The sequence below is a fragment of the Branchiostoma floridae genome, chromosome 7 (assembly GCF_000003815.2).
Source record: "Branchiostoma floridae strain S238N-H82 chromosome 7, Bfl_VNyyK, whole genome shotgun sequence".
NCBI lineage: Eukaryota > Metazoa > Chordata > Leptocardii > Amphioxiformes > Branchiostomatidae > Branchiostoma > Branchiostoma floridae.
Genome location: NC_049985.1, coordinates 15,874,235 through 15,896,585, shown reverse-complemented (window position 1 = coordinate 15,896,585; position 22,351 = coordinate 15,874,235). Strand labels below are relative to the sequence as shown.

The following is a 22,351-nucleotide window of genomic DNA, read 5'->3' as shown; positions in this document are numbered from 1 at the left end:
ACTTCACCCCTAACTTCCCAGATTAACACTCAGAATGACCCAACTGAGTCTACTTCACCCCTAACTTCCCAGACTAACACTCAGAATGACCCAACTGAGTCTACTTCACCCCTTACTTCCCAGATTAGCACCCAGGATAACCCCGATGAGACCACTTCATCCCTAACTTCCCAGACTAACACTCAGAATGACCCAACTGAGTCTACTTCACCCCTAACTTCCCAGACTAACACTCAGAATGACCCAACTGAGTCTACTTCACCCCTAACTTCCCAGATTAGCACCCAGGATAACCCCGATGAGACCACTTCATCCCTAACTTCCCAGACTAACACTCAGAATGACCCAACTGAGTCTACTTCACCCCTAACTTCCCAGACTAACACTCAGAATGACCCAACTGAGTCTACTTCACCCCTAACTTCCCAGATTAGCACCCAGGATAACCCCGATGAGACCACTTCATCCCTAACTTCCCAGACTAGCACCCAGGATGACCCTGCTGAGTTCACTCCATCTCACCCTCCCACTGCATCCACCCCTTCATCTTTTAACTTTGACTCTGACTCTGACATTAACCTGTTTCCTGATTCCGATCTGTTTTTTGGTGACAACTCTAACGAAGGCGATTCTTTTAACATGTCAACCTCCACTCCCGACATTAACACATTAATATATAATACTAACACGGCAGAAACCCCATCTGATCAGCTGGCTAGCTACACATTTCAGCTGGCCCAGTACACAGCACAGCAAGTGGATCAGCTGTGGGCTGTACTGGCCACACTAAGCAGCGTCCAGCCCAGCGTCCAACCCACCTCCACTCCCAGCGTCCAACCCACCTTCCAGCCCAGCGTTCAACCCACCTTCCAGCCCAGCGTCCAACCCACCTTCCAGCCCAGCGTCCAGCCCACCTTCCAGCCCAGCGTCCAGCCCACCTTCCAGCCCAGCGTCCAACCCACCTTCCAGCCCAGCGTCCAGCCCACCTCCCAGCCCAGCGTCCAGCCCACCTCCCAGCCCAGCGTCCAGCCCACCTCCCAGCCCAGCGTCCAACCCAGAAAGAGAGGAAATGGCCCTAAATGCAAATGGCTAAAGCCTGGTGAACAACGCGCCGAGCTGTCGGGTAACACAATAACACATCTGCTCAGCAACAGCAACAATCCCGGTCATTTTGCCGTGAACTGTGCCAAACTCCTGTTTTCAGGGCCTGAGCTTGTAAGCCGGAATGTGAGGGGGATCGGTACACGTGCTCTAGATCAGAGGAAGATAGGGCTGATCAAGTCATATGTAGAACGCCATTTTCCGCGCCAATGGCGAGATGAAGAAGATATCTGGAGGTCTTGTAGAGACAGGATTAACGGGTGGGGTAGGCATCTGAAATGCAATGGTGTGCCTGAGGAGAACGATGTCTAGCAAGTTTTGTTCTTGTGTATTCAATGATGCTGAGTTCAGGCAACTTTTATCATAATTATTTTAGTATCTAACATTTTGATCTGCTTTTCACTTTCAACATAAATCCATAGTCAGTATTAAGTACGTACTTATTGTTTTTGTATTGAGAACATGGCAATTCATGTGACTTTTTTGTGATCCAAACTTGTAAATATAATCTTGTGTATTCAGCTATGTTATGCTTTATTCAAGCAACTTTTTTCATAATTATTTTAGTATCTAACATTTTGCTGTTAGTTTTAAGTTTTTCACTCTTAACATAAATCCATAGTTAGTATTAAGTATGTACTTTTTTGTTAAGAACATGGCAATTCATGTGACTTTTTTTTATCCAAACTTGTAAATGAAATCTATCATATCATTTGTTACTTGCTGCCTGATGTATCAACTGCTGTTATTCTATTTTTTTTAAATACTAGGATAGAAATAAATGCATTAACAGGACCAATATTTGTTTCTTCCAACTCATTTTTGTCCGGTCCAAGTCAGCCTAGAAAGGGAAAAAACAACACGATGTTAGTTTCAAACGATCGATATCGTATGCTTAGATGTAAATGAAAAAGAAATAGTTCATGCTATGTCGCCATTTATACATACATACAGATTACGACCTTTACGTTAGTATATTCAAGGAAGTTCCTACCTGTCTCACTGTGTTGCATAGCTGTCACAAACTGTGGCGGTTCGTAGCCGTGCATAAAAATTCGTCAGATGTTGTTGTTTTGAAGTACATTTCACTTCCCCAAACCTATACAGTAGAGTAGAGTAGAGTAGAGTAGACAAGGGTAGAAACAGCAACTCCGAGGACGGCCACTACAAATGTTCACTCTCCCACGATGCGCGATCTTGATTGACAGATCGCGGCTGTTTGAAGATCGTGCCGCCCGCGCCGGACTGTCTGAAACTTTGCAGGACGCAAATTCAATCATTTTTGACAGCCAATCAGCAAAGAGGAAAACTGACAGCAAAACACCAGCCGTGCCCGCCGAAACATTGAATAAGCCAACTGTCTCTTCTGTCAAATTTATGCAAGATCAACATATACGATGCTTTATCTAGTACATTACTTGTGCTCGCAATTATGAGGGTAACGAATTTCTATTTAGGCTCTGGAAACTACAGGGGCGTGTTTCCCGTCGGCGTGCGAGTTTTCGCAGGTGATTACAGGAGATAGTTGCAAACAAAACAAAACATTATCGTGTTTGGCGGTAAGTGGAAAACAAGAATTGATTCCGATAAAATCTCTTTATTAATTAATTCTTTTAGTAGTTACTACTATATGGTTCCTCAAGGCGGTTATATTAAATCCTTAGAATTTTTGAGTCCACGGTAAACGTGTACAATACATTGTACTGCCATTGTAAAGATCACCGTAATTACGGTCTCCATCCGCCAGCTTCCTTGACACTTGTCGAGGTTGCAACTCAGCCAAGACCTACCTGTTCCTGGCGGAGCTATCGAGACGGAACATCGCTGACGGCCGCTCCTGATCGTCGGGCAGTCGACCGACGAAACCATACTCCAGGGCATATATTCAACCTTATGTGTTTTTTAAATCTATTTATTGTGTTTTGTTTGCTGTCAGTTCAAAAGTTCTGTTGGATTAACTAACATTGGTTCTATTTCTACTAATAGTACTATGGATAAAGGGATTTGGGTTTCCATCCGTTTAATAGCTTCCTTGGCACAATGATGATCGTTAAGAAATCTTACGTGTGTGCAACTTATGTACGCTTCATATAACGTTTAAAACCTGGACGGTAAGTTTATACCAGATTTTCCATCATCATTCTGCTGCTATCCGATCGAAAATCATCTTTTCCGAGTGTTGGAAATACGGTAAGTACACAATGTCTTTGTCATCTCGAGTCGCGGTGGTACCACATACAAAATGTTTCAGTATAAACCCCACTGATTCTGTCTAACAAAGAGAGACGCATTGTGTGGAACATAACGATATGGGTTTACGATACATGTCGTTCAAAATATTCAAAATATATTCATCGACACTAAATATCGCTATCAAGTAGAATAAACCAAGAAAAAAATCAAACACGGCGGAAAAACATGCACCGTGCTGATTGTTGTAACAATGAATGAATGAAGACATAATAATTGCACATTTTTGCCACACCGGGCCATTTAGTACAGTACCCGCCGGTCTGTTCTTTGAGAATGCCGTCAAACCAAGATCCTTGGTGAAACTCAAAGAAGCCGCGCCTCGGCCGCATGTGTCAATCAATTGAGCGGCGCGGTGGGAGGGCCTGCGTCAGACCCATTTTTGCTACAATTCTACCGGTATCTGAACATCTAATAAACATATTCACATGCACAAAACATCTATTGATTTTGATTTTAACAATGCAGGCCTCATATTTTCACCCCAAACCACAAAGATTGACAACATTTCCCACTTTCTAAACGCCACACAAAACTCTATCCTCGGCTGTGACATCGTAATTACGGCGTGTACACACCGACTGCGCGTGTCATACCGAGGAGAAAATTATCTCACTATAGAATCTTTGGTTATAATTAATAGGAAGCGAGGACGAAGTAGCTCTAAAATAGCTCCACCATTCCAGGTATGTATTTGTCGAACGTTAATGGTGCAAAGATATTCCTATCAAAATTCGTAGGTTTTCCGCGTGCGTGCGTGCGGATGTTCCCGATCGCTGATCACAAATTCGGCGGCAAAATCTTCGATAAAAAACACACCAAAACCTCTTCAAAGCGGATTATTTGACAGAGAACTCCTTTTTTCAGTGCTGTGCCGTTAAATTCAATGATATAAACATAGCCATAGACGTAATTCCTGCAAGCGTCATGTAATATTTACATACTGTTACGCAATGGTGGGCCCGTCGTCCGTAATGGAGCAGCTAAACATGGCAAAGTTTTCAGTTGAAGTTTACGCCGTATTTAACTTAAAAATATCGGGACTCGACTTAATATGATATTTTTACTTCTTGCACAATAATTATATGAAGGTAGCCCAGCCAAAAATGTATTGTTGTAGTCGATTATGGCCTGCAGCTCGCTTGTTTGGTCTGCCGCCAGTGTTTGACCGATGGGCGTGCTTAGCGCTTTGCGTTGCAAAAAAAAATATATATATATATTTCCGCGTTCTTCGGGTTGACTTTTTGGATTCACCTTTATTCTATTCAAAGAAATAGGTATCCGGAGAATGTTTCCCGACCACAGAACTCTTTTACTACGAGAGCTTTTGGACGTGATTGCTGTTGACAATTTTGCTCCGATTTTTTTGCAAATGTTACGTTACACTACCTCCCGGCCGGGAGTTTTATCGAGGAATGATACTTTCGTGATAAAATCAACAACAATAATTAACAGGCAAATAAAGAGATAATGAGCAAAATAAGTAATTGATAAAGTAAGATAAAACAGCTCCACTCTTAGCAAGCAGTAACAGAAGAAAATGTCTGTATAATTCGATCTACTGAAATGCAGGCAAGATCGCCGTCTCTTTCCGCTGTTCAGTTTTGGTATCGGCAAGTTTCTGCGCAGCATGACGCAAATTAGTTCTCCTCCCACTAATCTGTGATGTTACCGCGGCCTGCATATGAATGGTTCGTCATTTGATAACGCTGACCAGTCAGAAAAGCGACAGTCTCCGTCAGTGACGCGTCAGAAAATTGCTGTGACGGAATAATGTCCGTCAGAAATCGTCAGTGACGCGTCAGAAATCGTCAGCGTCAGTGACGGGTGTTAACTATGGCGCGAACGCCGCTGTAACCTGCACTGGTCCATGTACTGGGTTTTATACATAAATGTCATATAATGTAGCTGTAGGTGGATTGTTATTAGCAACATTGAAAGTTAACCCCTAAAAAGTATACAAGAGAAAATAGCAATAGTTCCTGAACAATATTACTATATTATTTGTATGATTCATACTTCCTAAATTCAGAGTGGTGCAGGTAACCTAGCCCTGGTAACCTAACATCCTGTGTAAATGTACAGTACATATGCAGCATCATGCCAGCCTGGCTGGTATCACCCACCGGTGGCCTGTAGAAGGTTTACTGCCCTGACCTTGTCCTAAATAGTCTCTGTAACGGTCTTGCAGCAGGGAAGTCGTAAAACCAACAGGTCAATAAACAGGTCAGCGGTTCGTTATGTCCTACGTATGGAGAGCAACTTGCGGAAGATTAGCAAGCCGTTATAAAACTTTCACACCAAGCCCTGACGACTGTTGAAGGTTGAAAAATTATGATGTCATTATTTTTTTACTTGTGTTTGTCAGAGTGTAGAACGAATTTTGCGAAGTCGGCATAAAACTTCCAAAACTTCTGCCGTATTGCTAACGGTTACTGTATGATTAAGTAATGCATCATTTTCTACTGTCAAAAAAGTGTTGTCGATTCAAGCTTTAGGCTGATTTGATGCTGATTTCAGCGAGAAATCAAAGTCGAAGTCTCATAACTGATGATCGATGAGGTTTGAAAATAGTTTTTTTCTCTCAGAGTTCTGGTTCTGAGTATCCCCCAGCTAGCTGTCATCCCTGAACCATCACCTAAATGTAGTGTATCATTAGATCTAAAAGTGCTGCTTATTATAAAGGGATTATGACACTCCCTCGTGCCACACTGTGGGATGTTATCCATCATATAGGGTTACTGCTAAATGAAAGGGGGCTGGAAATCTGATCAAGGGATCATGTCAAAGGTACTGACGACCTCAAAGGACAGTGACTGGTAATGGATAGGTGGTAGCTGGCATTCGGATTTTCAATGTCACTTGCTGCTATTTTTGATTTGTATAACAAGTAGGTGACAACATGTTCAAACCACCTTGGTCACACAACCAACTCTGCACAGCAAATGATGATGTCACTATTGCTATAATAACCAATGTGCACAGGAAATGGTGATGTGCCATTGTCATAGAAATAGAACGTGCACAGGAAATGATGATGTCGCCATCATTGCAACAACAAAATTTGCACAGGAAATGATGATGTCACAATCCATACAGAGAGCTTCAAGATATATACCAAGCATTAATGACCCAATTAAGTATTCTTAAACAGATCAGTCGATAAACAGATTCTGAAAATTATAGCAATTTCAAAATCCCCAACTTGTCTCTGTATGTGATAGTTCTCCATCAAATTCTCAACTGCTGAAAAAAACTATTACAGTGACCATAGGAAACATCATATATGTTGTTTTGCAACAGTTGGTAATCACATGCCTTATTCTTCAGAAACATACAATGCATAATAGAGCACAACCTATATATTAGAAACATGATGTTAAAGAATTCTTTTTATACCTATAGCAAGTACAAATGTGTAGTAACTCTGTTCCTAGCCTTCTAGTTCCTCAGACTCTTTAGTATTTGTGATAGATTAGTGTCTCATCCACTAATTTTCACAGAGCAGCAAAAGAGATGATATCTCATGCTGCACTCAGTACTTCTTGTCCCTATTAGTATGTGGAAGCAATGCATTAAGGTACATTTCTGTGACACTGTTGACAGCTAATGTATTAGATTTTCTCTTAATTGGGAGTGGGAATCTTGAATCAGTTGGAGTCTTAACTGTCAAGGAGCATGTTTTGGATGTGATAAGCAGATACTGTGCTTCTTGATAAAGCTTTTTCTTTTCTTATGGATATGAAAAGTATGCATAAGACTTCATTCTGTGGCACTCCACTGGTGTAAAGTTGTGTTAGAAGGTTGGGAAGTCTGGGATGTCCATATAAAAGACAGGTATAATGTGTAATTTTGGACCTCATGTTTTATCATTCAATGATTAATTTTGCACCTTTCCTTATATTCAACTGTTGTTCAATTATCCATGATGTAAATGTTTTGACTATTGGTCAACAGCTGCACTTTTTATCACATTTGAACACAGTTGAAGGGACACAAGAAAAATGGAGTAGGAACCAGGTAAAATGAATAAGATATAAGATACCTACATTTTGCAAAGTGCTAGATGGCATCGTACTAAGCTCTTTTTTTTCTCATTTTCAAATATCTCTAATGAAACAGAATCTGATGTATTTTGTCTAGATTATCGAATCTTTGATTTCTAATCATTGATTTCTACGCATATTTCAAATGAAGTATTTTGAACTCATTGTCACTTCTACAAGTATGATTATTAGGCTACAGCACAACATGTTTGCCTATTTTAGTCTATCTGACCATCCCCGTAGAGGAAAAAATTCTGAAATCAGGCGAAAATTAATGATGTCATCCATAAAATCTCCTTGCTGTGGCCTAATAATATTTACAGTTTTAACGGTGGCAGGAAATGATCCTGTAAGAGTCATATGTCAGCACACATCTCCATGCACCACACAGTCTACTGTGTGTCCCCAGGCTAGAAATATAAAGACTAACACATCACTGTAAATCAGACATTGTTAAGCCCCTTAACGAGTTGTTCTACTCTTAATGTTTCCAATTTCTCAAACGAAAGTGCCTTTTACCATAAATCTGCCCTCCTTCCATTTCTGTCAATGATGCTAGAATTATGTCTTTCCTCATTTAAACTTCTTATTTTGACAGATAGATATGTTTTAATGAAGTTTAGTGATTCTCATAGGCATTTGGCGTCATTTTCTCCATGTTATATGTCCCTGTGTTACACAAGGATGGATATCTATACATTAAATGTAACAAGAGCTTAATTGTTCAGACTTAGCTCACAGAAAATCTTTGTGTCATTGTAAAGCTGTCTGATATCGGCTGCAGCATGTTTCATTACTGGTGCAAAAAAAAGTGCAGATCCTGGCACGGGTTTTGCAATAGTCCGTGCATCGATTTGGAACTGTCTGTCCAAAGAAAATGGCGTGTGTTCCGTGCGACCTGGACAGGATAGTTTATTTTATGACCACAATAACGTGGACGAGGATGCACACTGGTGCACTGTTGCAGGCAACATAAATCTGTGCTGTCTAATCTGTGACCTAGATTTCATGAAATCTGATAACAAAATCATATTATCTGGGCAGTCTCATCAATCCACTGCTGAATGACAGTTGGGAGTTTCTTCCAGCATTTTGCTTGAGCCCCTCTGGTCACTGAGAGGATGTCCCTGTGGCTCAACTGGTACCAGCCTCATACATGTAGTTTAGCTCCTGTTTTTTATTAGTTGGCAACTAGGAGACCACGGTTCTATCCTGGGTATAGCATCGCAGTTGCAAAATAGGGCTGGACCCAATTTTGGGGTCATTGTTAAGATTTTGCCATATGAATTGTAACAAACTGGTCTTGTCACTTATGGAAACATCCTCACTGGTAGGTACTTATATAGTGTGGAAGTAAATTGTAAGTTCTACTAAAATGGATGAAAGCTTTTTGCACCCTGTAGTGCTATCTATATATGGGAGCCATAAGTACTAACCCTGTCCACATATAACATAAGACCTCTCAACACACTGCAAATGGCAAAGCCATCAGTTTCAAGAGCCTTGCAACTTCATAACTTAACTAGTGGAGAACAGTCAGCAAGATTGCTATTTTTCAGATAACAGGGTCTTTGTTCACAACAAGTGTGTATGTACCATCACAGCAAAATGTTTCTGTAACAATATTTTACATTTGGGACTGCACTTTCAGTAGCAACACCTAGCTGCAATGCCAAAAAGCAGTTACTCAAGCAACTGGAAATGATTTTGGAAACGGTCAGACATTTCAACTGGAATCCGCCAGTTTTCATAAGTGACACTGAAATGATCTGGAAGAAACATGTCTTTTAATTTATACTCTAACTATGAATGAAGACAATTTTAGATGTTAAATCGGAAATGTTGTAAGACAATTTCAGACTGAAGACAATTTCGATTCCAAAGAGAACAAACGTACATGGAAGGCAAAGTCAAGCTGAAGACAAATTTGGTTTCAAATGAAGGCAAGGCTAATGCTAATGCAAATAAGTCAATTAGCTTCTGTTGTTTTAGTTACATTGTCACTAACGAAAACTGGGGATTCCAGTTGAAACGTCTGACCGTTTCCAATATCATATCCAGTTCCTTGAGTAACTGCTTTTTGGCACATCTTATTACCTGGATGTCTAACCTTCATCAACATACCTAGTTGCAATGTGTGGAATAAACCAGTCAGTATTGCCCTGAGGAAGGTAACAGACAGTCACAAAACACCGTCACCTCTGATTATGAATGACTGTATATTAGTTGTGAAGTGATAAAAACATTTAGTGATTTGCCAACCTGATAAAATTATTCACAGTTGCTGTTTGTAACGTAATGTTCATTTTCTTCACAAGTCATTGATTATTATCACTTTTTAATTTTGACCATATCTGAATATGCTGTACTGGCACATGCATTTGTCATAAACACCCAAGGCCAAATTCAAAAGATTATATTGTTAGGCAAGGAATTCCCTTGAACTTGCTGGTTATTAATTCATTGCCAGAAGAATGGTGAACCTCTAATCCAATTATGGTGGCTTTCTCCTGGGCATACAGCCATGGGTGGGAGAGCAGTTCATTGCTGATGGTACACAGAGCATATTTATCATTCCACCAAAGTCTAAGAGATATCAGTAACTGTGGGCTGTGCAAATCAAACTTTGTAACTTTGAAAAAGTAATTCTTGCTAGCCTGGTTTTCAGCTGTATTTTAGCTCCTGAGTCTCTTCTGTCCTCTCCGCAAATACATCTGGTGCCGCTTGTATTTGCGGAGAGGACAGAAGAGACTCGGTAGCTTTATTACAGCTGGAAAACAGGGATAGATTCTTGCTGCTTTGCATCCTCCTCTGTTGTGATCCCTCTCAGGCTGTTAGATATCTTTTAAGCCTTGAAATTCAAAATACATGCAGGAAATTTGTTCTTTAACGTTCTCCGAGCTGCCTACCCCTATAGCCAATACACATTGGGTGCCAGATGGCTACTATTGCAGGCTTAGGGTTAAAGGACTGTCGACGGGCTTAATCAAGTCAGTGTTCTTCCAAATCATGAAAGTAGCCAGAGGATCACTAAAGAATATTGTGTGACAGTCCCACACCAAAGTCTATATGTCCAGTATCCGTTCATACGCAGTCTTAGTGCTCAGTCATGATTTACCACCCATTTGAACAAATGCTAGGCAACGACTCCTTATCCCTCAGCAAGATTGCATGTTGTCCTGAAATCCAGGTCACGGCCGAGGCACACACACACACATGCTAAATTAATAATGATGTGCCTTTCAGCATTGTTGCTACGTAATATGAACTCTGATACCGAGATGTCAAACTTTTCTTTTCTTCGGCACATGTACATTGTAGGTTCCATAACGTACTGTCAGTGATCTGATCCGCCCAGCCTTGGCGAGGTTTGTTTCCCTTCCACATTTTGACCCTGGCCCCCCCGCACCACCGCAGCTACCAAAGAGCATCTTGGATGATCTTCCCTGCAACCAATCTTCCACTGCAGGCTGTCATCTATAGTTATTCCTCTGATGCTCTTTCGGCCGGGTGCTAGATAATATTACTACAAATCCATGACAGTGGCTCCAGTGTATTGATTCTGTCTGGGCCGCGGTAATTTGTATCTGCAAATGTTTGCTGAAGTGGGACAAAAAGTTGCCGGAAGATTGCTCCATTACGTCGCATCGCAAGTTTGCTACATCTCCCAGAATAGCCAGAAAAGATATTTAGGAAAGGTCAGTAAAGAGGTAGGGTGGTGTAATTACAACAGGAAGAGCTGTTGTTGCATTAAAGGCCTGGGTGAAGAGATTGTGGTGTACCATTCACATGACCTCAAGGGCCAAAAGCGTCTTAGACTGTCGGGTTTTCAGATGATAATTCAGGTCAGGGTGGTGTCGTAAAACTGTTATGGCCCCTCAGAAGCAGTCATTTGGTAGTTTCTACAGACCCGCGTCAGGTTCTCACCAGGTTCCGGTATCTATCACCCCCACAGATGCACCAAAGTTGGAAGGGATGAAGTTTTACGACGTCGGATATGGGTCTTTTTACGGCTGATGTGTTCTGACAAGACGATAAATTGGGGTCAAGGGAGGGGAAGGAGGTGGAACTAAAAAGAGTTGCGAATTTAGTCGAGTCCTGTAATAGGCCAATGATTTTCTGTCGGACGCAGTATGATTGGGATCAGCACAGACTGGATGAAACTGTCAGATGTTGGCTGGAGTATGCTTGTCATGTTGCTTGGAGGCGGATGTCAGGACTCACCGTTTTGCTGACATATTCCCCTATTTCGTAGTCAGTTTGCTTGGACTTGCAGATGTGCAGATCAGACTATGCATCTATGCATGATATTAATGTTTGTGGCTTATATTATACAGTATCACATCCTTATTGAGTGCTGTGTATTCTGTAATAATGTTTGCTTGTCTTTTTTTTTAACTTGAATGCTTTGATTTTGGTATTCCCAATTCCCTTGGCAAGGTTTTCTTTGTGCATTCAGTGTACGTGATGTCAGCTCTTTTGTCTTTTATCTGCTTCATTTTTTGTTTCTCTAGATGTTACCTTGCAGAAAGATTCTTATAGAAAGACTCTACTATTTGGTACATCGACAGAAACAGCAATTAAAAAAGATTTGAACATCAGAACGTCATTCTGTAACTGAGAAAGAAGCCATTGAATTTTACAGTGGCCCCTGACACTCTTGCTAACGTGAAGCAAGAGGTCTGATGCAAAACAGTGAATTGACTCGATCCAGTCTACTGGTGTGAAATATTCATAAGACTAAGATAAGGAAGCTGTCTTGATCCATGGTTGCGCTGCCTGTGATATTTGATTATGCAAATCCTTCGGAGAAATTGCCTGATTTATCGTGTCTCTCGTGCAGGAGGGAGCCCTGATGGATTTTGTCGTGCTGACCTCTCACGGGGGTCAAACAGGAGTAATATCAGGAAAAGGAGGTGTTGGATTATAAGTGATAAATTTGGTCAGGAGATTCCATGCTGCGTGAGACCTAGGCCAACCCGGTGGTGGCTTAGTTCTAAAGGTCACCAAGGCCACACCAATTTAATTTCTTGGTTCACGGATTCGCTCGCTCGAATTTTTTGGGAAAAAAAATAGAAATAAAAATTACCACTTAGCAAATTTTCACCATTAATGAAACCATTCACCAACTTTCTGGTGTAGCAAATTGGCCTTTATATTATAAGCTCCTTAAAGTGTGGGTACAGGTGCGGTTACTGTACAATAATAGTGTTTTTGTACTTTTTTTCAAGCTGAAAACTTTTTTTCTTTATGTTTGGGATTAGCCCTTACCTTTACCCCAACCATTTTACAAGTTTTATTTTTATTTTTATTTCGCTCTCTCGCTCCATATTTTTTATGACAAAAATCCGTGAACCAAGAAATTAAATTGGTGTGGCCTAAGGGTTGGACTATAGTGTGACATAAATCTCTTTTTCAAACCAAATTTTTAAAAGTTAATGTATGTTAATCATTAGAAAGTATTGAGTGTAGAATCAAATTTTATAATTTACTATTTTTGTTTTTGCCTTATTTTAGCAGTTTGGGCTTTTAAATCACAAAATTTATTACACTGTCTTCTAAGATCTTCTAAATTATGTATGTTTTGCTGCAAAAATTTCATGTCAACTTGAACTTTGAAACTATAACTTAGTATAAGATTTCATGACTAGATTGTAACTCATAATTGTGCTTTTAACAATTTATTTATTTAGTATGATTTGCGACTGATTTAGCCTGAAAAGCAATTTTGACAGTAGTGGGAAGTGATTGATAGTAGAAATGATAAGTCAAATGAAAACGTTTCAACACTTCGTCAAGAAACAATAATCTACTTACGACAGCAACTCGAGCCACTTACATTACAAATCCTTTGCTTTCTTACCATAATCCACTCAGAAACCCTATTTTATGAGCTGAGTCCTGATTTCAACTGGGGAAATCAAGACCAATAAATCACCAAGTTCTCTACTGTGTCCCAGTTGTGCTTGCCTAATCCAAAGCAGTTAGAGTTTAAGGGTAATCTCCTTTTCTAAATAGTCTAAAAAAACCCACCGTTAAAGTGAACTATGCCTGTAACTTCTTCTTTGTATGGAAGCATATCTGTAAGGCCCTGAGGTTGTTCTTGCAATCAGACATGTTATTGGCACAATTTTTAGCTCAGGGCCATATGTTTACTCAAAAGCTGAGATTCAGTCAATCAGCTAACTACTATGTCTGTACTAGTAACTTCTTCCCAGTTTTGTTTGGAAGCATATCTTTAAGACCCTGAGGTTTTTCTTGCCGTGTTGTTGGCACGGTTTGTAGCTTAGGGCCATATGTTTACTCAAAAGCTGAGATTCAGTCAGTCAGCAAACTACTATGGCTGTACTAATAACTTTTTCCCAGTTTTGTATGGAAGCACATCTGTAAGACCCTGAAGTTGTTCTTGCCATGTTATTGGCACAGTCTGTAGCTCAGGGCCATATGTTTACTCAAAAGCTCACCATTCAGTCAATCAGCTACATGTAACTACTATGGCTGTAAGTTTTTCCCGGTTTTGCATGGAAGCATATCTATAAGACCCCGAGGTTGTTCTTGCCATGTTATTGGCACGGTTTGTAGCTTAGGGCCATATGTCTCCTCATTACCTGCCTGTGGGTGGATCAGCTGGCTAGGCCATTAGGGGAAAAGTTGATTATGGTGCAGAAATGCTGATCAGGGAGCCGGGATTATTGCTGGAAATCTCACCTCCTGAAAGGTATTTGGGAAAATCACTTCATCCTTGAACATGAATAATGCAGGCATTGAGGTCTCCTGGTGAAGTAGTGGAGCGAAACATGTAACTTACAATGTACGTGGAAGTACAAAAGTGAAGGTCTCTTTGTGTAATTTTTTTAAAAGCATGACTCCGTTTACTAAAATGGTTATGCAGGGCTTGAAATACCATCTGTATATGCAGGTTAGTGAGGTGAAATTGGAGATGTGCAGGTATTTCTAATGTCTACCCACACCTAACCTGCACAGGCCCAGGTACTGAGTTTATATATCATATGTATGTGGACTGACTGCTGTTACCACCTATGAATTATAAACGAAATCATGGCAATGGTTTGTAAACAGTTTTAGTATGATCCATGCTTACAAAGTTCTGGGTGGTGCAGGTAAAAGTTGTCTGTTGCAGGTAATTTCCAATGTTACCTGCACCGATGCAGGTATGCAGAAAAAAGTATTTCGAGCCCTGTAATGCCATAATTATGTATATAACACCAGTTCTGTGTATTGAGAACAAAAATAGATGTTCAGATTGTTATGCTTTAATCTCTAAGCTCAAGTACATAATTCAACTACATGTGTATGACTAAGTTTCAACTTTCTCAATTGTCTGTTTTCAAAGTTATCTCTTTAAAGCTGTATCATAGTTTAAGACAGTCAAGGTTATACAAGTTTACGGTAATTACATAAGCCAATGATTGCTCTGTGGTGGAATGTTTCAGATCTTTATGCATTAAGCTTAAACAATTCCTCTAATTGCATTATCTACCAGCCTTTGATCTGATGTAAGTATCCAGCTAACAATGCTACTTAAAGACCATTAATCTTGCTCGGTGGTGTCAGAAACAAGCCCATCTTTAACTCCCAGGCTACCTTGCTGCTCGTGATAAGGCCGTTACCATGGCGACTAATAACAGTGGCTGAAGAGATAAATAAGAGCTGTTTATGTGGGCTTATCTGGTGGAGACTGATGTTATTTCCCCAGGTACTGTGCCCATACCAAGGGATAGTGTTCATCAGAACAGAGGGAGGGATTGGAGTCCCTTAAGTAGCTTGCGTCATGATTGTCATCTCTTGAGAGAACTTGATGGAAAGTTGTAAAAATTTTTTATTTGCCTCCGGTACAAGAGGGATGTTCACCCAGCAAAGTAGGATGTCTAGTATCTATCAGGAAAAAATGGCAATTGATAGTTTAAGGCCATTTTAGGCTTTGAGAAATCAGACAGGTTGTGCTTCCATAAAGCTTCTACAGTATTTCAGCCAAAAGCTCAAACAAGGTATCAAAACTGGAAATCCATCTACAGTACAGTAGAAAGCTGCTAGGAGGCCCTATACCAAACTTCACCTTCATTTTCCCGACGCCTACCCACCTACCAAAAATCATAAAGATCCATCCAAAGCTTGTTGAGTTATGCTGTCCACAGGGAAACAAACATAACCAACCACAAACGGCACCGAACTTAAAGCGTAACCATCTCAGTGAAGGTGATAAAACAGTATAAGTCGCTTAATTGCACGGCCAGTGAATTTCGTACAATTATCTGGCCGGTACGATCATCTAGCTGGACCGCACTGGTTTGGGATTTGGGGATTCCGTGCAGTTAACAGAAGTGTGTGTTAATCCGTTGTGCAATTAACTGGCATCTACTGTAATGTACATGACCAGTCTATTTCACCAGTCTTGATGTAGCCCTACAGACTCCCAGACCACAGACGGAAATTTTATCACACCACACCATTGTGTTCAGGTATGGACAGTGATAAATAACGCCAGCTGGTATGATGAACCGTGCAAACAGTCCATCTGGCCATTATGATTAATAAAACCACTTGTTTGGCCCCCATCTTAATGCACCCCTGTAAATCTTTCATGAAGAATGAAGTAGATAATTAGGAGATTGCATGTTTGGTTCTTTAACCTTTTAACATTCCCACCCATAATATTAAAACTGTGGAACATTTTAAGGTCATTGCATCACATGTGAGGGTCGGTTTGACGTGATGAATGGGTTTGTGTTGGAACAGTGTTAAACACTTAGACTTAACAATAGGGTGCAGCAGATAGAACTATTAATCTTTGTAATCTCATTTAATCTGACCTAGCTGCATACATAATCCCAGCTAAGTGCACAATTGAAAGCATTTAACACTTGTCAGCAATGATGCTATTTACATTTTAGTTCTTTCGATATTATTTATTACCAGGTGTGATATAATTGTAAGTTTAACTGCATGGTCAGAATGCTTCAGCCCCCATTATATCATGCATATGGTAAAGTATTCATAGAGATAATACTTTACTCACACTCACACACATACACACATATTGAAGTCAGTAAGTAGCTGGTAAATATATACAGAAAGTACAACAGAAAAGTTTTAGTTATTAAAACATATCGGATGATGAATTGCTTGGAAGTATTCACAAAGATTTGAAAGAATTATGCTGGGATTAAGATAGCCAACTGTTAAATGATAATAATTTGTATGAATATTAGCACACCACATCCTAATAACACTCTGTCTTGATTTGATTCTGTCACATTTCAAGACAAAGATCTCAATTTTTCAAACATAACGTCATAAGCCAGTTTGAAATATGGCAGAACTAATTGTCCCAATGGTTGTCAATCCCCCCTACTGAAACCTCTGACTGATTTATCCCATACATAACCAGTAGGAGGGGACATTACTGTGCTGTAATCCTAAGATGGATCCATGCCTATCCTTATCTCCTCCCAACAACTCTCAACCCAGTTGTTCGCGGATTACGGGGCTAATCTGTGCCAGTTGATGGTGAACACACAAATACAGCTTAGTCTTATCTTAAACTGTTCAGCTTTCGGTCATAGCAAAGTCCTGCTGAGAAGGTGTGATCTAAACACTTTGTTCTAAAATAATGTGAAAACTTTGTTCTTGCATACTGTGAAAACTGCACTACATCAATCGAATAGACAAGTGCTGCCGCCTTCTTTTGAGATATTGCTGGTTGAGTTATGATTCTTATTCCTTAGTATCAATATGATCCTGGCTTTCATTATGTTATGATGGACACTTAAGTCCCTCTGTTTCTTTCATTTTGATAACATTTATTGCCAATAGACTTGGTCCTCATAGGAGAGGAACTACAGGTAGTCAGAATACTTAGTGAAGTAAACTGTTGTCTATAGATAAAACCTATCTAGATCTGTTTGTGCTAAAAGTAAAACCTGTCTAGATCTGTAGCCTCAAAATATTCAGCTTATCTTTTGTATTTTACCAGTCAATGACCCTTGTTACTTCAGCTTTTGCTACACATTTTGCCCCTTAATCATCGTTTGTCTTGAATGGGTGACGAAAAGAATTTAATTTACGAGAATGTTTGGTCCTTGCTTGCTGGCATATTTACTGTCCAGATTGTGCTCTTATATCTCGCATCTGTCATTGCAGCTTGTAATGTAAAAGCAAAATAGGGGGACACGAGGCAATCCAACAGCCTTGGGTGCCAAATAAGCCACCATACATCACGTTGACGTCCTGTGATAATGGAATAAAGCAGCGTGTATGTGCAGCTGTAGTGTTATTGAGCACTCCTCTACCGACGCTTATTACCAGTTGGGCCCGGGAGCTGCAGATTATTGAAATTGTCAAATTTGATGCATTGCGCGTCAGCGTCAGGATCAATGCCCCTTCTTGATTATCTCAGTGTAGCAGGTCGGGAACTAAAAGGACCAGGTCGGGAACTGAAAGGACCAGGTCAGAGGTTTGTTCAGCTCTCCGCTGGATTCTGCCCACTTAGCTTATTTCAAAAGACGCAAATGTAGGCTTCTACCTGAGTGGTTCCGACAGTCAGACATACTTTGTAACAGAAGTCAAATAGGAGCCCTTATGATGGGATATTGATGAGTGGATAGACAAAATAACTTCCTCAGCTATTAGTATACATATGTATTGACAATGTGTGTAAAAGGTCCTCTAAATGCCACCACAGTTTTTTTACGAAACTGAAGCTAGGTCCTCATTTACAACTGGGCCTAACTAAAGTTAGGTACTCATTTACACCTGAGTGAAGTGAGGAAAGTGCCTGTCCCAAGGGCATAAGGTTGGTGGCATATCAACAGATTTGAACTTAGGACCTCTGGGTTACGGGCCAAACACCCTGCCATTGTGCCACATGACCCCGCTTTTTATCACAAGTAAGGACTGTTGTCCCATAACCTACTTGTAAGGTAACTCGGTGCTCATTGTAGACCAGGATCGGGAATACAATTTTCACCACTTCATTTACAGAAAGAGGTTTTAATTTCATGGCCGTTCGCCAGCAAGCTGTCTTTGATTGCGGCTTAGGCAACTTTTCCATCAGTGACAGAAGCATTTCTCTTTCATCCACCCGTCAGTACAAGAAAAATGACAACCTGGCAATTATGAATAATTCAGGCACTCAAAGCAACCTTCACACTCAACTCTGCGACAATTAGGGTTGATTGTTAGCTTGGCTATCATTACCTCTATATAGCTTTGAGTTGGCGCCTTGACTTGATAGTGCCGACAAGGCTCTTAGTGAGATGAATTATGCATAAGTAAACACAATTTATTATTCAGCTTTCAGTGTGAATCGATACCTTTTAAGTAAGGAAAACAGATGTGCTCTGCCCTTGGTGCTGAAAATCTGCTGCTGTAGTAAATCTCTAATAGCTTTGTCCTTGCCTTAAGCTTTCCTGTCAGTCTGTAATACCAACATGCTTTATCTTCAATGCAATAAAACACAATAACTAGGATGCACTTGGTATCAGATGGATTGCTCTGAGTTGTAAATTCACAAAGTGTTATGCCTGTCTATACTCTAGTGAAACTGATTCAGTAAGCAAAAGGTTGTTTTGGTTTCAGACAGAAAGATATTGTTCATAACCTGTCTCGTGATGTAATTATGCTGAAATTGATGCTGATATACTGTGCATTTGTATCATGCATAATATTTATATAAATCCTATAATGGTTTATAGTGAGTACATAATACTTGTTTGGTAAGAGGACGTTTCTCAACGCACTGCATCCAATCCTTTTTTTTTTTTTTTCATCTATGCTGTGACCACACCTCATCTTTAGCAGCTGTGCTGACATTTGTTACTGACATAGTCACCAAGGCAGTTATCAGATTTCCTATTTATCCTGTTGTTTGCTAGATTTCTCTCCTTTATTTCATTAGGTAGATATACAAGTAATGCATCATTATGATTAATGGAAATCTCTATATCCTGCCTCAATAATGAAGCATAGTCTAATTGATAATTTCTGGTCTCTTGCCAGATTCCCTGTTCCAGTTGCTGATAGATCTGGTGAACAACTCTGGTCCGGAGACCAGCCCCACCACCGACTGCACGTCGCTCGCTGCCCTGGCCTGCTCCTGTCTGCTCAGCCTGGTGGTTGCTAGGGGTGACACGGGGAAACTACTCAACGCTGTCGCGGCACTGTTAATCAGCCCGGGAAGCCAGTCAGCGCAGGCAGTAAAGGTGGGAAAGATTTTCTTTTTGCCCTTCTTAATTCTACAAGGCTTTTTGTGAATAAACTTGCATTTGTCAGGCAAAAGAGATAATCTTGGATGGAGTGTGTTAGGGACATCAAAGAGTGCGGCCTGATCAGTGTAGACCAGCTGGACAGAATCGCCTGACAATATGACATGAAGACAAGCCAACTGCTACCCACCAATGTGTCAGGGACCCCGGCAGCAGCATCAAATGCTGGATATTATAATTCATGTACAGTACTACTGCTACTACTACTACTTGTACTACTTCTACTACTACTACATCATCTACTACTATTACTACTGCTACTTACTAGTACTTCTACACTACTACTACTTATTACCTCCATGAAATGTCATGGAATGGAGGTTATATTTTCTGTTATGTATCTCTGTCTGTGTAGATGATTACTCAAGAACGGCTGGATGGATTGGTTTCATACTTGTTGTGTTGGTGGGGTGTGATGAAAGCTCGAATCAATGAGATTTTGGGCGCCGTATCTATCGTTATAATCGATGTAATAATATCAGAAATCACCCCTATATCTGCGATATATTGGTACAGGCATTGTGCTTTATGTGTTTGTTAATGGGCTTAGCTCCAAGCAGATGGTGAGGTGACAGCTGTTTGGGGAACCCCGAGCTTTTTTAATATGATAATTAGTTTTATTTATGTCTGCTTAGGATATCATGGAGATGTGAAGCGTAAGTATAATTGTAAGAAGTTGAGATACATTTAACGATAATGCTTAACAGGTATGGATGTCTCACATACTGTACTGCTGATTTGAGTGACATGGTCATTACAATGCCATTAGGTCCTCTCATCTGGGTTGGGTGTCTGAAGTTTTATGGGTGATACAGATGTTCTGATTTTGTTACGATAAGGGACAGGTCTGGGACAGTTGTTAATTGTCTCTTTCGTAGCCAATGGTACTTGTTTTTTAGCAGACGGGGTTGGCGCCAAGTATTCATCTTACAGTTGGTGTAGGGCTGTCAGAGGAAAGTGTGCATCTCGTTATTGTACCGTGTGAACAGCTGATGTTATGACATATTGGTGGAAAATCAATTCACCATCTGACTAAAGTTGGCCACATCCCTTCTTCTTTCTGAGTTTCCCAACTTCCTCCCACCACACAGCTCTGAGGCACATAGTCGAACCTCAATAATGCTGACAACCTTAGACATTTTAAATGCCAAACATCAAGCTTAAGGAACACCACGCTACCATATACCGTCGACCTCTAAAACGCACATTACACAATTAAGTGTCACATTTTGATAATTACTAATCAGATGGACATCCTCTGTGTCGTTAGATAAATACACCACTACTTTCCCATAACATTTATATTATATAACCATTACTAGTACTCTCAAATACAACCGACTATAAACATACATACCATGAGGTCCTCGAACTCTAGTACTATTACTGCTACATCATCTACTACTATTACTACTGCTACTTACTAGTACTTCTACACTGCTCCTACTACTACTGCTGCTACAACTTCAGTAACTGCTATTTTTACTACTTTTACCACAACTACGGTACTACAATTTTTTTTCCTAGGTAGAAAACCTGTGCACTGAAAGAGCAGAAATTCTAAGTCCTGCTATTTGCTATTCTAAGTCCTGCTCTTTTCTGCTGCTGCCAACTGTACACCTCCAAGTTAGTTATGGTTCACTAATAGTTCATTACTGTAGATGTTTGCTCTAAACTCAGTGTTTTAGATGCACTACAGTAACTGTAACATAAATGTTTGAATCAGATCAGTAAGAGAATAGTTTCACTCTTTGCATAATGATTAAGTAGTAATCCCTAGGCACCAAAATTTACACTTTGTGATTATACACTTAACGTCACATCCTTTTTCTTTTTCCCTCTGAGTTACTTTCAAAGCAGTTAATGTTAAATAACAATGAAGTTTATTGCATATTCATGCCCCATTGGGGCTAAATGCAGTAAGTTAACTAAAACAAAGCTAACTAAAATGTCCCCAAATGATTTTCTTTTCTTTCATTGGTGTTCTGTTGCAGAACTAAAAAAATGACCAATTTTAAAACCATTTGAGTCAAAGCAACAGTCTTTTTTCAAGACTATAAATCTTTCAGTCATGTGGCTTAACTTCTTAGAAAGGTGGCCATTAGAGAGTCAGTATCTGATGCTAAAAATCCATTTTAAGAAGACAGAAAGACTAAGAACATCCTGAGTTTGTGCAGAAGTGTTGTGATAAAAAACATTGCTTTGAGAAGAACATCTATCCAATAATAAGCCTTTGAAGAAAGGGATCTAACAGGTTAATGAATAATACTCCCCTATGGGATGAACCCGGCTGTTGTAAGTCTGAGTGAGTTATAGATGTGACAAAGAATGTGTGAAAACTCGTTAAGATCGTCTAATCAATCAGATGACAAGTCAATGCAGTTAGGGGATCTTTTGCCCCACTGTTAATGGCTTTTGCTATCACGATGGTATTTACCAAGTTGAATATGGCACCCCAGCTTTTGAATGTCGTATATAATGCATTTTCAACAAGGGCAAGAGAGATGGAATTGAGTTTTTCCATTAAAGGTTCAGAATGACCTATACATAGAAAGTGTTTGTACCTTTAAAGGGGAATTTCTATAGATAAGAGTTAGGCAATGTTGATTTGATTATATGGATGACATCCATTCATATAATCAATTTTCGTCCGTTTCCAAAGAACAGATT

At 40.1% G+C, this 22,351-nt stretch overlaps 1 protein-coding gene across 4 annotated transcripts in view; it reads left to right on the top strand.

Moving 5' to 3' along the window:
- The window catches only part of LOC118420307 (E3 ubiquitin-protein ligase MYCBP2-like), a 207,528-nt gene that overhangs the window by 96,896 nt on the left and 88,281 nt on the right, over positions 1–22,351 (top strand). For all 4 annotated transcript variants that reach the window (XM_035827051.1, XM_035827054.1, XM_035827053.1 and 1 more), the window contains exon 5: positions 19,416–19,618. In XM_035827051.1, the coding sequence (XP_035682944.1) occupies positions 19,416–19,618 (203 nt within the window). The remainder of the gene's footprint in view (positions 1–19,415; positions 19,619–22,351) is intronic.